Raw genomic sequence first — 15,924 nt, forward strand, 5'->3', positions numbered from 1 at the left:
AACTCATTATTATTATTATTATTATTATTATTATTATTATTATTATTAGGTTTATTTAATGATTTTTGAAAAAAAGTGCTAAAATGGATAAAAGTCTAAAGCAGTTACAGTCTGACTTACTCCTTTTGCAAAGAGGAAGAACAAGAGCAGACTTCTAGTCTGCCACTGGGATTTCAGTTGTTTTAAAAGAGAGATTGAATAAATAGGTCAGTGGAGAGAATATAAAATGAAATGCTGGGTTGATATAAAAAAAACTGGTGAAAACCATTATGACCTCCAAAAGCTTTTCAATATGCAGTCTAATGGTACTTGACAGGAGTGTTTGTAAGTATAATACCAAGCAAAGTTGACTTATTTGGTGGCTAAATAACAAACCAAAATGTCTTTGGACTGTGGGAGAAACCCACGTGCACGGGGTGGAACATACAAACTCCAGACAGACAGCACCCCAGGTCCTGAACTAAACCCAAGGGCCTAGTGCTGTGAGGCAGCAATGCTAACCACGGCACTACTGTGCCATCACTACATTTGATACCATTTTAAAAAAGATAATACCACATCTCATTAACCAAAAATAAAAGAGAAATATATACACTGCATCCCAAAAAATCTATCTTATCATTGGAACACAGGGGGGAGGTGTGACGTTTTAAAAAGTGTGCTGTGAAAATTGTAATTTGAATAAATTTGATGAATGTTAATAAGTGACTTATTGCTAATTAACTGCTCAAAAATATATCCAGAAATAAAGTAAGCAGTGTTTAATAATCTCATAAACAGCAGGAAAAAGGAAACATTTTGCAGATTACTAGTGACTGCATTACAACCGTTTTTTTTTTACAACCGAAGAATTATTGCAGGTCTGTATTGTATGCACAAAAGGAAACCACCAACCACCTGAACCCTTTTCCTGTGTTGCTTGCTTCACTCTTAACATGAGATTATTTCCTGGTTCAAGGCTTAAAAAATAAAACTGATTGCAATGATGAAATGTAAGTTCAAAATTTACGTGCATCAGTTGCTCCTAAAACACTTGCTATTTCAACCACATTTTACATGTGTTTCCCAATTTCACAGTGCCCCCCCACAGACATGAGCAACCATTTAAACTCGTCACTGCGCATTTGTCCTAACCTCGGGGTCACTTTTATAATGGGGGGGGGGTGTAGCATTTTTTTAAATCCAAACATTATTTACCCGATTTCTGTTCTTTTTGAGTCGTTAATATATACAAGCCTGTTTAAAAAGTCGAAATCTCAAAATGATGTAAGATTTGCGGCCGCGACTATTGAGAAGTGTAAGGAAAATTGATTTTTAACCCCGAAGTTGAGTTGGAGTGGTATGGTCCTTTGCATAGCAGCGCGGGAGTACGGAGCCGAGTTCGCAGGCAGTGCTGCTGCTGCACGATTTCTGTGGTCTGTTGTCGGTAAGGTCGAGGCTCTCTCTTCTTCCCTTCATTGCGATATTTAAATTCTGTTGAAATCACTAACCTAGATCAGATCACGTGTTTGCAGATAAAGATTGCTCGTGTTGGGAAAATACGCTTGATTGTTTTTTAGGCAAGTTACCGGTCGAAGCCCCATTCAGAAAGCATTTCTGCAAGAGGGTTTGGTTATCACCGGGAAACGGCTTGACTACGTATTTTAAAATTGGTAGTTGTTAAGAAGCAAATGCTTTTCGCCATGTTACCCATATTCTGCGAAACAGCTGCAATACGTTTTTGTCGATATTTTGCATTTTTAGTGGAAAGGCAGATCAGCATACTGAAGGGGAAAGCTTGTTTATTCCTGCACGCACATGCGTGTGTTTGCATGGAGGCAATGGGGGAGGGGTTGTTGGAGCTAAAGCAGTGCTTTCCCTTACACACTGCCTCACGTGTCGGAGCATCTCTGCCGAGTTTACTTCGACAAGTGTGACGATTACTGTGTTTCTTGACATGCATGTAATTCGGGACAAGATCGAAACTAAGCAGGGCGAGTAGGAAATGCATAGTGATCTCAGGTAAGCGGGGCGCTTAGCTCGCTGCAACCACGCAACCACGTTTCAGGTTGTCCTTTTTTTCTCTTTTTGTGGGTCTTGTTGGTCTAACCGAAAGCTGTCGATGAAACGTGTTTGTAAGTATTGAGGGAATCTAAATATGACCGTATATCACCTGTCTTTTCTTAGGGTTTTCGATATTTACCCTTAAAAATAAGTGTTGCAACAGTCTCTCGACATGTTCTTGTTAAGGGTTTTTATAAAGTACTGTACAGATTGTGTGGCGTCCGGGTTTAAATGTTGCTGTTTTTACGTTGCAGAATGCAAGATCGTAGTTGATGCGTAGCTTTTGTATAAACTGAAAAATAATGTTGTACACAAGGTTTTGTCAAAAAACATCTTTTGTTGTTTAGGAAGAAATGTCACCACAGCGCGCTAAACTTTATAGTTAAAACATGCCTGCTTCCAACGGAAGGTTTTTTTTTTTAAATTAAAAGTGACGCCGAGAAGACAGCGAAGATGACTCGAGATTTCAAACCAGGGGACCTGATTTTCGCCAAGATGAAAGGCTATCCCCACTGGCCAGCCAGGGTAAGTAAGCTCATGCGTATAGCGCCAACCTGAATATGCTGCTCAGAAGGTTCAGCCAACGAGCTAAAAGGTTTTTAAAAATGTTGGGATACAAAACACACGCATACACGAGTATATGCATACAAGGTCTGTAGTTCAAGTAGGTAGCTGTGTCACCATGCGTAGGCTGCAAAGGAACAAGTGAAGGTTTATTCCGAACGCGTTTCGGCTGTGGAGTCTTCTTCTGGTGCTCCATTATGGACACCCGAAGAAGGCTCCACAGCCAAAACGCTGTTTCCTTTCTTCTCTTTTCAGCATGGAATAAACCCTTACTTTTTCCTATGCATACAAGTAATGAGTTGGCTGCAGGTGTTTCCAAGCAGACAAGCAGCATATGAAGTCAGTAAATCATGTAATTCAACATCCAAAATCAAAATGTCCAAATGTTTGCAAACAAGATGGGATTAGTTACAAAATACCACGAGCTGATCTTTCCAGTTGGTCCCATGTGGGAGAAATAAGTTATTATTTTGTATTGAAAATAGCAATCTTGTTTCAGATGGAATAACAAACAAAATCAGGAGTCCTCAGTACCAGAGTCTAGGATGCAGTATTTTGAATGATGAGTGCTATGCAGTATAAGTGTTGGGATATGTCATTTTGAGGTCTGTAGCAGAGATGAATGATGTATTTAATTTACGTCATACTGATTTAACTGTAGAACACAAAAATGAAGCCAAATGCAATTATGCTTCAGCAAATTTTTTTCAGTATCATCTTTGGTGTAAAAAATATTCTGTACAAAGATTAAATGTAATAACATGGGTGGCTGGAAAGCAATGTGGATTGTATCCTGATACCTGATAAGAACAGCTGGTATATAAAACATAATTTCCTTCTATATTACAAAAATGCTGTTAGTTTCTATGTAGGTGGTCAAAATGATTGAATGCTGATCAAGTGAATGAAAGCCTCATGTATTGTATAGCTATTCTGGTATGAGAGGACAAGGATGGGGTTTGGACTGCTTGGTGTAGTGTAAAGGATACCACATGTGTTCTGGAATCTTAACACTTGTCCAAAAAGTTGTTTGGTTCTGCTCAGCTCAGGATTCAAGGTTTATAACTCCAGTACATTTTCCAATGCAAACACACAGTTTTTCCTGGAAAGAATGTAACAATTACTCCGTGGACAAGCAGTGTCATCACACTGCTATGTTCCCGTAATTCATCTAGGCACTGGAAACAAAAGCATGAAGACAGTTTTTTTGAGATAGCTCACCATTAAGTAATAGTTTATTTTTTTATTGATGCATCATTTGAAGATGCTCACTTTTTTTCCAAATTTCATCTTTCCTCATAACCTGCTGATGTAAGTCTTCCTTGCAACAATACATGTTTTTTTTTCAGAGAATGCTTTTGTGTAGTATGCTAATGTGAGAAACGCAGCCTTCTGTCTTAAATATATGTAAATTAATTGTGCTAGGAAAGATGTTGCTCAAAAACTTTGCACCTGTCTTGAATGGTTTTGATTTTAAATTAATGCAATATTGATATTATTTCATTAGTTTTCTACGCATTTTCAGTGATAATTTTGGAGTCAGCTATTATCAGCACAAATAATGCTGGAATATATCTTTCTGTATCTTTTAAAACCATATTCTGTGTTTCAGGGAAACAAATTAATTAGTGTTTTACACTACAGTAATGCATTGTAATAGCTTAATAGGTAGTTGTATAAGCTCTTTCTTGTAACGTGTTTTTCTAGTTGGTTTTTAATATTTAGATCATCACAGCTGAAATTTTAGTCTTTGTTAATTATTTCTTCCCAGCACAGTAGTCATGCAAGATAGAATGTTTCCAACTGGGCCCTTGTGCTGGAATTCATAAATGCAATTGTAACAAAAACAGGCATTTAGTGCCCCTGTAGATGTCCATAGAAAACCATTGCCACATTGGATTCCTTCACAAAGATTTGAAGTTGATGAATATAAACCAATACTGTAGATTAAATAGTATCACTTGGAAGGTAGTATAAGATCAGAACACTGCTTTGTAAATATATGTTAGGTTTAGTACAGTGAAAACAACAGACAGCCCTTAAAATACGAGATTTTCAGTCCACAGTGCCTTAAAGTATTCACACTCATCGGCTGATGGCCCATTTTGTTTGAAAAAAGTGAGGGCATTTATTAGAAATATTCCCTTGAAATAAAACCTAAAGGCTTAAACTGCACACCTTTGGTAAAATGTCAGCAAAAACTTCTGTTGCATTGGTATGCAACACTTTACCCAAAACTACCTGGACGAGTGGCATAGCGAATTGAACGGCCTCTGTCCGTATGCAGTAACGGTGGTTCGTATGATTTCAGATTAGAAGCACCTATCGGATTTCTCAGTTGCAATGAAACAGTCCATGAAGATGACTTCGAGTAGTCCTTTGAGCGGGGAGATGCTGATCAAAAAAGAGTGCAAGGTGTAATGTACCACCCACATAATGCCTAGATCAGACTGTTTTTCCAAACTGCATAGTCAGGTAAAGAAACTGCGAGGCCAATGTCAACTTTGAAATTGGTGCAGAGTTTAATGGTGGAGATGGGAAAAGATATTTGTAAGTAACCTTTTCTGGTTACTCCAGAACACTGACTGGTAAAGCAGAGTGGCAAGCCCATATCAGATCCTGTATTTAGTTTGTAATGGGACATTAAGGTACTGCTACAAATGTGGCAAGACGTTTTGTGGTCAGATGAGACAGGACGGGAACTTTCTTATAGAAATTTGAGGTGTTACATTTATTTATAAATATATAGTGCAACCTCAGTATATCTCGGCAGCCTACCAAGAATGGTAGCAGCGTTGTGTTATAGGGCAGTTTCCCATCAGCAGAGCCTTGAAAGCCTGTCAAGGCTAATGGGAACTTAGATGGGGGGGAGAACAGGCAAATCCTGAAGGATCACCAAATACCTGGCTTAAGAAGAAAGTGATTTTCCTTGTTTGGTGCCGACTTGAGAATTTCTGTCCATCAGCGATCCCCAGTCAACTTGACAACACTTAAGCACATGTATACAGAAGAACTGGCATGTAATTCTGTTGTGCAAAGTCAGTAGTTACCCCCACCAAATATCAACTTGTATTAAGTTCTTGATTTTTATTTCTTAAACAGTGTTTGCCGACTTTTAACTTCTTTCATCCATAAAAGTATGTAGTTTGAGCATCCAAGTTGTGATTATATGTATTCACTTTAGAAAGTCTATCTTTTTTAAAATTCAACAAAACTGGACATCATTGCAAGGTGAATAGTTTTGCAACAATACACAATAAGAAGTACAAAATGGTTTAATTGTGCTCACAAACTGTATATCATGTTCGGGTTTGCACTACAGGTCTTAACTCATTGAATAGCTGTTTTTAATGTTGTGCGGTTTTATTGCTTCTAGCAAGCAACACGGGCTTGATTTATATCCGATTACAGGATAGTTGGTTAAAAAACATTGCTGTTGCATTGAAATCAAACTATTTATGTACTCCACTTAAATTGTTGTTTTTTTGGCCAGGGTGGAGTCATTTTAACTAAACGATGCCATTTGGGCCTTTTTTCAATGCTGACTGTGATGAGGTGCAGAATTAGTCATGTGCCTGGGGGGGCTTGGGTTGAACATGAGTCAGTCAGTGCTTTTTGTGCCAGTGTGACCCCTGTAACTGGCTGAGCTGAATCAGTCTTCCAGAAGATGCTGTTCTGCAGACATCATGTGGCCTAAGAGTATGGAAAGGGGCAGATAATTCAGTTGTGCACTTTTCAGAGGCCCGAACATGTATAGTCTACATCTTTCCCGCGGTGTGTGTGTGTGTGTGTGGGGGGGGGGTATTGAATTTCTTTTTCTCAATTAAAGATATGGGAAAAGTGACATTAAAAACTTATGTAACTCAGGTCTTAAGCAGTAGATGGTGTAGTTGGAGTGATCTACCCATATAGGAATTTGATTTGGAATCTCTATTTTCAGTCTATCTATAGCACTAAAATAAGCAGGTGTTTACAAAATAGTCAATTTAATCATCTGTACTTAAGATACCTTGTTTGTTATAGTGGGCAATCAGTCTGGAAAGCTTTTCTCTGCAAAATGGATTGATAACCTCCCACTAAAGTTGACCTTTTCTCATATGTGTGCATTTGCTCTTGATATTGTCTTGATTTTCACACATTCTTGTCTGAACTGTGAGTGTGTTCTACTGCTTGTTTTTCCTCTCTCTCTAGATTGATGAAGTTCCTGATGGAGCTGTGAAGCCATCCAATGCCAAACTTCCTATATTTTTCTTTGGCACTCATGAGACGTGAGTAGTTTAGAGTTTACAGTTCTAAGAGTGGTCAACAATGGTCATAAATTATTAGACACCCATGTGCCTAGTATTTTTTTATTTTAATTGTGAAACTGGTGTTACGGTTACAGTAGTATTAAGGAGAAATGTTATTTCTGAGCTTGAAACTTGAACTTGAAACTGAATAATAAAATGGTTCATTATACAAGATATGTAAAATAGAGACTGCTCTAGCATCTTGCAGCACTGGATGCTGTAAAATCATTAGCAATAGACTTTACTGGCCTGTTCTTTAATTACATTTTATCATAGTATAGTTATTTAAAAAATAAAATGCCTCTTTCATTTGCCATTATTTAGTATTTTTATAAAGCTGAAATGAAAGTAAGCAGCAGTAATTGCCTGGGGAGCAAAGTCTGTTGATGAAATCCACTAGACACGTTCCGCAGTAGGCATGTTTTTTTTAGGTACACTTCATGTGATTGTTGGTTTGAAGATGAGTAGGCTTTCTCCTTTTTGGTGATTATCTCAGAACAATTTCGGTAACGGTTAGGCCTGTGACTTTAACACAGACCTGTATCTTGTGTATTTAAAATGAGTAAGTAAAGATGAGTAAGTCGTGGTCTGTGATGCACGTCCTTTCAAAATTCTTTAAGATATTGCTAAAATAGTTTCTGAGTGGTAAAGAAATTGATATGTTCTGAACATGCACAGAAAGTAAAGTCAGGCTAATGTTCGTTGAAGTTCAGAGAAATGTATGCATTTCCGATATAGCCGAAGTGTTTGCTTGCTTTGTGGACTCTTTGACATGGCTTTCTGTGTCCATGCTACATAATCCAATGTGTTTTAAATTCCGTTGTCCTAAATGTCTTGTGAGACTTGTTCTCTGCAGATTATGCATTGGGGTCATGACTCTTCACTGATGTGCACCTAAATCCATGGGCTCAGTTTCAATCCACATTTCATTTGACTAATGTTCTGCTTTGTAAAATGCTGAAGGCCTGAGTGGATTTTTTAAATAAAATAATGATTCCTTCCGCAGATCATTTAAGGTTCTGTTCTTATGCTGTATGGAATGACAAGGTCCACAGATCAAAGAGATCTGTGAAACACAACCGACAATGGAGTACTTTATATGATCCAAAAATGCTTGTAGTTGTTTGTGTTCGGTAATTAACCCCTCAATATTGTTTTGTGGTTTTGCATTGTTCTTAATTATTTTGTGAATGCTCTAGTGATACTGCCAGAGTCTTGAAAGGTGGTCAGTCAAAGTTTGGGAAAGACTCCACTGACTGAATAGTTATTGACAGGTGATTTGGCCCTTTTGCAGGTTTTGTAAACCAGTCATTTTTTAATGATTTCAGTGTCTTATTTATTGGCATATTATAAGCAGGATTTTTACAAAACATCCTCTACCCTCTTAATGTTTTGATTTTGCTGTTTTAAATAAAACCTGCTAACAATCAGATGTGTATGATTTGTGTTCACAGATGAAACAGCCAATCCATTAGCTGCTCTGTTTCTGTTTGTGTGGTTTTCCTTCAGATTGTTTTACATACAACAGGGGTCAGGGCAGGTAATCGGATAAGGGTTTTCTTTTTGTATAGCATGATCCCTCACCTTTGATTAAACAAAAGAAAAACTCTTAAATTGTTGGATTTTCCACATTTTTATGCAGTCAAGTTTTAGTTCTATTTGAGCTTTATCATCCATAAAAGAGGGGAACATTATCTTTTCCTCATGGGCGGGGTAGTCAGCTAGTAACCCTTCCAGTCTATGCCATTATACAGTGTATATATAGGTCATATATTGTATGAAATTCCCTAATTGTTGAATTGATAATTATCAAGTACAACATAATGGCTGAAAAGTATCTTCAAGTTTATGATTAACCATTGATTGTCAAACTCTTGAAAATACATTACTGTCTTGTCAAGTGGAATAAAAATGTCTTCTTATACATTTTAATTTATTACATGTTTAATAAAACTTTAGGTGTTTTATTTAAAAAACTTAGGTGTAAAAAAGGCATGTTTTAAGTGCCCCATTGGTCAGTTACATGTATAATTCCCTCAAAAACAATCTCTGAAGCTCTGTATGTAAATTTATTTGATCATTTTATTCATGTGGACCAATTAAAAAGGAATTTATTAAATTATATATATATTTTATTATTTTGAGTTCATTATCATCGTGTTTGTATGCTGTTACAAAAACAGAACAGTTAGGTGTCTGACAGTTCTGATGAATGAATAGCATGGAGTCACTACCAGCCTCTCTCAGGTATCTGTTTTACACTTCAGCCTGATCTTTTCCTATGCATAGTAACTTGTGCCTAATGTCTTGTGCTTTTTCTCTGAAAATTGTAAGTAATCTGTATTGTAATTATGTCAGGGAGGCACCTAAGTGATCTTATTATTGTGTATTTTATTTCAAGTTTACTTAACTGCACAATATAACAATGAAATAATTGCTTACACTTATATAGAGCTTTTCTGGACACTCCACTCGAAGCAGTTTACAGGTAATGGGGACTCATCTCCACCACCACCAATGTGCAGCATCCATCTGGATGATGTGACGGCAGCCATAGTGCGCCAGAACGCTCACCACACATCAGCTAGCAGTGGGAAGTGAATTCATAGATGGGAATTATTAGGAGGCCATGATTGGTAAGGGCCAATAGGAAATCTGGCCAGGATGCCGGGCTTACACGCCTCCTCTTTTCAAGTAATGACCACAGACACTCAGGGCCTCGGTTTTATGTTTAATTCAAAAGACAGCAGCTTTTTACAGTATAGTGTCCACCTTACTATACTGGGACATTAGGACCCACAAAGACCACAGGGTGAGCACCCCTACTGGCCCCACTAACACCTCTTCCAGAAGCAACCTTAGTTTTTCCCAGAATTCTAATCCAGGTACTGACCAGGCTCACACCTGCTTAGCTTCAGTGTGTTGCCAGTTGTGAGCTGCAGGGTGATATGGCTGCTAAATATACTGCTTGTTTTCCTCAATTTAAATAATTCTAATTTACTGCTTATATTTGAAGAGTGTGCTAGATGTGGTGTTTAGTTATTCTAATACCAGGAGCTTTTCCATTCATAATTTTCATTTCTTAAATGGCAGACGGTTAGGTCCTGAATTGTAAGTCCGTTGATAGTCTTGCTCTCTGCCCCCCCACCCACTGATTCACAGATACGTGTTTATCATTAAAGGACAATAAACCCTTGGTCAGCCTGCACGTCTGCTGTCCTGTCCGTCCTTCCTCACTCAGACACAGCCAGGGCAAATAACAGATATAATATCATGAATGGTAATTATATGTGCTCAGGCAATGACTACGAAATGGTTGCTTCTGACTTATGCAAGATATGGGTTTGGTTCCTCAGGTTTTTACATAACCCTTATGTAACTCTGGTAGTGGGTGTATCTATTGGTTTCAGAATCCTGTAACCCCCAAAACTCACAATTCCATGTAATCTGAAAACACAGTGCTACCTAAACAGGCCACAAAGAGAAGAACCTGCATCATACTAAATGAAAGCTACTGAGGACTTAATCTCCTTCCTGCAACCTGCCAGCAACTGAAGGGAAATCTATTTTCCTATTCTAAAAAAATGCATTAATAGAAACTTGGAGATAAAAGTTTTAGTCTGATCCACAATTCAGGAAAAAAGATCTTCCTAAAATTAGATTGCGAGCTCTTTATGGTAGTGAACAATTTCATCGCGAGAATCCAGTCTCCAGGACTGATCAGAATAATGTCCTCTCTCGTGGCCTAAGCTTTGGGGAAGAAGAAGAGGGTGTTCCTTCTCTCGCTCTCTTTTCTGTCTCTGAATTTATGCTGTGTCTGTGGTTGTTGATATTTATCCTTCATTATGGTTAACCAGAGTAAACCTCTGGAAATAGTTCATGTAGGACACCGGAAGCTGAAACGTTGTTTTTCTTATCTTTTTAGCATGGAATAAACCTTAACTTGTTCCTTTTAACCCACTAGAAACCTCCTTTGATTATCTGTGTTCTCCTGTCTCCTAACCCACCTGTAGCTAAACACTTAAATAAAAGATTCTCATTGTTTTACATTTTCTGAGGAAGGCCTTGAATAGTGCACTCCCAATCTGAACTATAAACGGCTGTTAGATTTTATGATTCCTGGTATCATAATGTGTTTAAGCACCGTTTGCCAGGAATAGGTATGCTTGTATTTTAAAACTGCCCTTTTCATGATACAAGTTTCCAAAACTGCACAGTTGTGCTTTCGAAAATAATCGAAGGGTGACTGGTTTTCAACAGTGACACAACAGGTGCACAGAGGGAAAAAAGTACTACTGGAAGATGGCTTGTTTTCCATCCATACAATTTCTTGTCGCTTCTTGTAAGTCAGTGTCTTGGGGGAGCCAGAGCCTATCCCAGCATACACCTAGAACAAGGTAGGGTACACCCTGGACAGGACACCAGTCCATCGCAGTGTGGACACACACACTCACACATAGGGATGATTTTTCAAGAAGCCAATTAACCTACCAGTCCAGGGTTTTTGGACTGTGGGAAGAAACCGGAGCACATAGAGGAAACCTACTTAAAACCCAGGGAGAACATACAAATTCCACTCCGATAGGGCCCTGGGTCCAGAATTGAACCCTGGATCCCAGCACTGTGAGGCAGCACTGCTAACCACTGTGCCATCGGATAATTAGTTTTAAATGAGCTTTTCTGAGGTTATTGTCTAGAACGTAAGATTGGAGTAGCAGATTGAATATAGTCTGAAAAACTTTTGCCCCATAACTGATCTGCTCCTGTCTCACGTATTTTATATTATATTAATTATTATATTCACTTTCCTATTTTTTCTTTAGTGTTTTTAGTATATTATCAAGTGTTACAGTGGCATCTGTCATTGATTCTTTATTAGCACAAAGGCTTGAAATAGTTGCTTTCTTGCATAGTAAATTGGTCAGCTGTGCAATGGGTGAAACTAGATACTTGGAAAGGCAACTTTTAAACCATGTTTAAGGGTAATTCAAGTCACCTCAGATGTACTGAGGTACTTTCAATTTGACTGTATGAATGAGTTATGTCCGTTTCTCTTTTTGGTGTTCCTGGAGGAAAATGCTGTAGGTTGAGCCTAGTCATGCTCTGCAATATGTGGTATTTTCATACAGAGAATGATTGGTTCTGTTGTAATGCCCATCCTTTGTACTGTCAGAAGTTGAAGTTTTTTTTTTAATATAGTTAATTCTTTTCCATGTTTTAATTTTGCAGTGCATTCTTGGGCCCCAAAGACATCTTTCCTTACCTGCCAAACAAAGAAAAATATGGTAAACCTAACAAAAGAAAAGGCTTCAATGAAGGACTCTGGGAGATTGAGAATAATCCTAAAGTCGAGCTGTCTGGGCAAAAGGTAAGGGTTTCTTAACGCTTCTGTATTTAATTTGTGTAAAAGTGCCATCTTCCTCAGGTGTCAAGAGCCGATTCATTAATAGATCTCCAGACATGACAATAGGTGACTTAAAGGCCTGAAAATAAACAATGTACTTCTGTGTAATTTCTAATATTCTGTACTTAATTGCTTTATTTAATACAATGCAAATCCCCTCTTGCCTCTTGCTTTCCTGCCTGACTTTCTGCTCCCAGTTCATTGAACCTGTTCATTCTCTACCCTTGCTCCCCATTGGTGGATGAACCATCCATATTCTCTGATGATACAGTTTAAAAATAGTGGAGATGGCATAGAGTGATGGGGGCTGTTGCTTTGCCCCTGGTCAATACAAGAGCAAATGCCTAGCTCCCAACAAGCAGCTCCAGTATTACAAAGAAGAAAAATGAGATGGGAACAGCTGAGACCGAACTGGGTTGAAGGCTTGGACTGTGCATCTGAAACACTGTAAAAAACAAAGGATCCAGAAATACAAGTCCCAAGAGAGATTTCGGTGACATTTTCTGATCTGTTGTTAAAGATCTTGACTTTAAATATCCATTTTCTAACATGTTTTATCCACTGCAGGGTTGCAGGAAGCAAAGGGGACCAGGCGGGGATACACCCTGAATGGGACCACCAGTCCATTGCAGGGCACACAAAGACAAGGAAACACTAGGGCCAGTTTTACTAGAAGCCAATTAATCTAGCAGTGTATCTTTGGAATGTGGGAGGAAGCACAGCAATGTTAGGCAGCAATGCTAACCAGTGCGCTACCATGTCTGCTTTAGATAATCATGCAAGTTTAGCAAGAAGTGCTAATTCTAAAATATTCCAGAAAGAAAGTACCCATTGAGATTAACATGAGATATATAATATTTTTTAGATGGTCCTGTTATTAATGTGAGATTGTTATTTGAACATTTTTGTTTCTGCACAATTATAGCCACATGAACAGTTTTTTCAGGTCAAATCCATTATCCATTATACTCTCTATAGTTGCAAACACCTAGTTTCTGCAGAGCAGTGCAATGAGGTCAGTGGGAACTAGGACAGGAAAGAAGTTTGTTTCAGACAGGAGGAAGAGAAGACAGGGAAAAGGAAATCTTCCACGTAAGGGAGGGCATAGTTTGCTAGCAGGAAATTGGAAGTTAAGCCTGGAATGAATCTTTATTTTTGATTCTTCCCACCAATTATGAAGCGACTTGATGGCAGGTTCAGTTTGCTAGAGATGTCTTGAATTTCCCCATTGTATTTTGGTCATCAGTTATTTTATTTGGAAAGCAGGTCAGGGGTTTTACTTTGTGTTTTATTGCAGTAGTGACAATAATAGTCTGTTCTTTTTGTTTTTGTTTAAATAAGAGATGTTCACATGGACCAACAGAGCTTGTATTAATTCAGCTATTAATGACGGTGGTGTCTGTTCACAAATTTCCAGAAAATGTGTGATTTTCTGAAGGTGGAATGTGTGCGGAAAAACTGAAGTTACTGGAAAACTGAGTACATTCTGTCATTATGGCAGACACCAAGATCAAGTCCTCCAGCTGCACACGTAGATCAATCATTAAATGGGTCTTGAAAATGGATCACGAAAAGGATGGTTTTCCATGGGTGGTATTCGTTGTGTCCTGCAACACAATATACCTGGTACAACTCTTGAGAGGAATGAGACTGAAATGCTTTTTAATGAACAAGCCAGTCGGGCACATCGCTTGTTTTCTGAGCCAGAGAGCTGTGCTTGGCTGTACTGCACTAACCCAAGGTGGGGCCCACTGTGTTTGGTATTGTCTCAGGTCCCTGCTAAACGTGCTCGCTTGGCTGTGGCTGACGCTGAGGGTGAGCAAGAGGAGACCGAAGGGGTCATGGAAGATTCGGAGCTCTTGCCCGAGTCTGCCGATGTACGTACATTGCATGCTCTTGGGTTCGCTGGAATCAAATAACTTTTTCTGTATGAAAGAGTTTCACCACATGTTGACTACTTTAAAAAAGGCATGCAATGTGAAATTAAGATGTAGCAACATTACTCACACTGATTTGGTGGCTCTAACTTATTTTATTTTTACATACCTAAACTAGACATTATTCATTTTGCACGGATTTCACTTTCTCTGTTCAGGAACATGTCATTCTTGAAAAATGTGATAATTCAAGCCTGTTTATGAAGGAGTGAAATACTTTCCAAGAAGTTCAGTGTTCTGTAACAATGCGATTTTCTTGAATACTTTTGGTATTTAAAGAAATTTCTCAGATTCCACAGTTAAAACACAGCTTCTTGGAAACCTAGAAGTAGGTCCCAATTTCTATAGATCTTGGAGGTGTAAATCTTGGTTGGACATTACATTGCACCACAAGAAAAACAAAAGTGGAAATGTATTTCATTGATGTTTTCTGCTTTGGGTGGTAAATCTTCCTGACTTTTGTATACAGAAATCTTGGGCAGTTTCCTTCCTTCCTTTCTGTTCCCTGATGCTATCCTTCTTTTGGATTTGGCCAGTGTAGAATAATTCCCTGAAAAGTTAGGGGAAAAAAAGTAGGGGAAGCTAAATTGTTCAAATGTATGCCTTCAGAGAGGAGTCTTTAAAAGGTGCATGTATCTCACTAGAGGGAAGCCACAACACTATTTTTACATGTTGGGGATATAATGAATTGGCAATGATGAATGCATTTTAATCCACAGTGAAACTACCAAGGTACACATGGTAATGTGTACAACCTCCAGTTTACGTCATGAGAGCTGTCATTGTCTGCAATTAAGAACGAGGCAACAACACTTTGGTGACGCAAAAGCGGCCCTGTTTCACTGTATGCAAGTTTTAGACCAAATGAATTTTTCTACTGTATTAATTTAAAATATTTGTATGAAACCAACACATACAAGGTGACATGAGCATTTTCATGTATTGCAAAAGTACTCTATCATTTACATTTGTGTTCATTTTATGGTAAATCACACCTAAAAGGAAGATTCTAGCAGGGGTTGCTGCGCTGTAGTCTGTCGCATCATCTGAACAGTTGATTTGAATCAGTGCAACTGATCTCGATTCAAGATATCGACTTCAAGACAGTTTTGCCGACAATTACTACTTGTTAACTCAGCATGCAGATCACTTTGGACATTTCCGAGGTGAAATGTCTGCTTTATCGATCTTACACTCTGAATCTAGTCAAAACGTATGACCATGTTTATTACCCATCTCTTGGCTAGTTGAACAGTCATTGGCAAAGGAAACAGTTTGAGTTTCTGCTGATCCAGTTCTATTTTGTGTGTGACCTTTACCTTCTGAACAGTCAAATGCTTGACAGTGAGGCAGCGATTAAAATATACACGTGGGTTCACCAAAAATATTAGTGAGCAGGAAGGGCGTCTTTCACAACACAGTTCTCAGACTATCGCTCTCGACTATGGCGAGACCAACAGTTTGTCCGCCAACATCAACATGGCACCCATACAGTACTTTCACAAAGTTCACAATTTTGCACAATTTCAAGAATTTTGAGAAAACATCAGTTAATGATTTTTGTTACTAAGATTTGATAACCAGTCTGAGAAACTGGGACTGCAGTTCCCCCTTAACCTTGGAATAGCAAAAGAAACTTCCTTGACTATGGTCGAGAGTGCCACAGGAAGTAGTTCAGTTTGCAAAC

The 15,924-nt window shown here is 38.4% G+C and overlaps 1 protein-coding gene across 6 annotated transcripts in view; it reads left to right on the forward strand.

Annotated features, from left to right (window-relative positions):
* Positions 1-1,275: 1,275 nt before the first annotated feature.
* psip1a (PC4 and SFRS1 interacting protein 1a) overlaps positions 1,276-15,924 on the forward strand; it is a 35,460-nt gene continuing 20,811 nt past the window's right edge. The window contains exons 1-5 of one of the 6 annotated variants that reach the window (XM_088627048.1): positions 1,276-1,426; positions 2,475-2,568; positions 6,799-6,875; positions 12,126-12,264; positions 14,073-14,177. In XM_088627048.1, coding sequence (XP_088483174.1) covers positions 2,497-2,568; positions 6,799-6,875; positions 12,126-12,264; positions 14,073-14,177 — 393 coding nt within the window. In that variant the 5' untranslated portion in view covers positions 1,276-1,426; positions 2,475-2,496. Of the gene's footprint in view, positions 1,427-1,536; positions 1,560-1,791; positions 2,115-2,474; positions 2,569-6,798; positions 6,876-12,125; positions 12,265-14,072; positions 14,178-15,924 lie in introns of those variants that run through there. The other 5 variants (XM_088627068.1, XM_088627038.1, XM_088627058.1 and 2 more) reach the window with 5 other exon arrangements.

The sequence above is a fragment of the Lepisosteus platostomus genome, chromosome 1, assembly GCF_059453375.1.
Source record: "Lepisosteus platostomus isolate fLepPlt1 chromosome 1, fLepPlt1.hap1, whole genome shotgun sequence".
NCBI classification, from domain to species: Eukaryota; Metazoa; Chordata; class Actinopteri; order Semionotiformes; family Lepisosteidae; genus Lepisosteus; species Lepisosteus platostomus.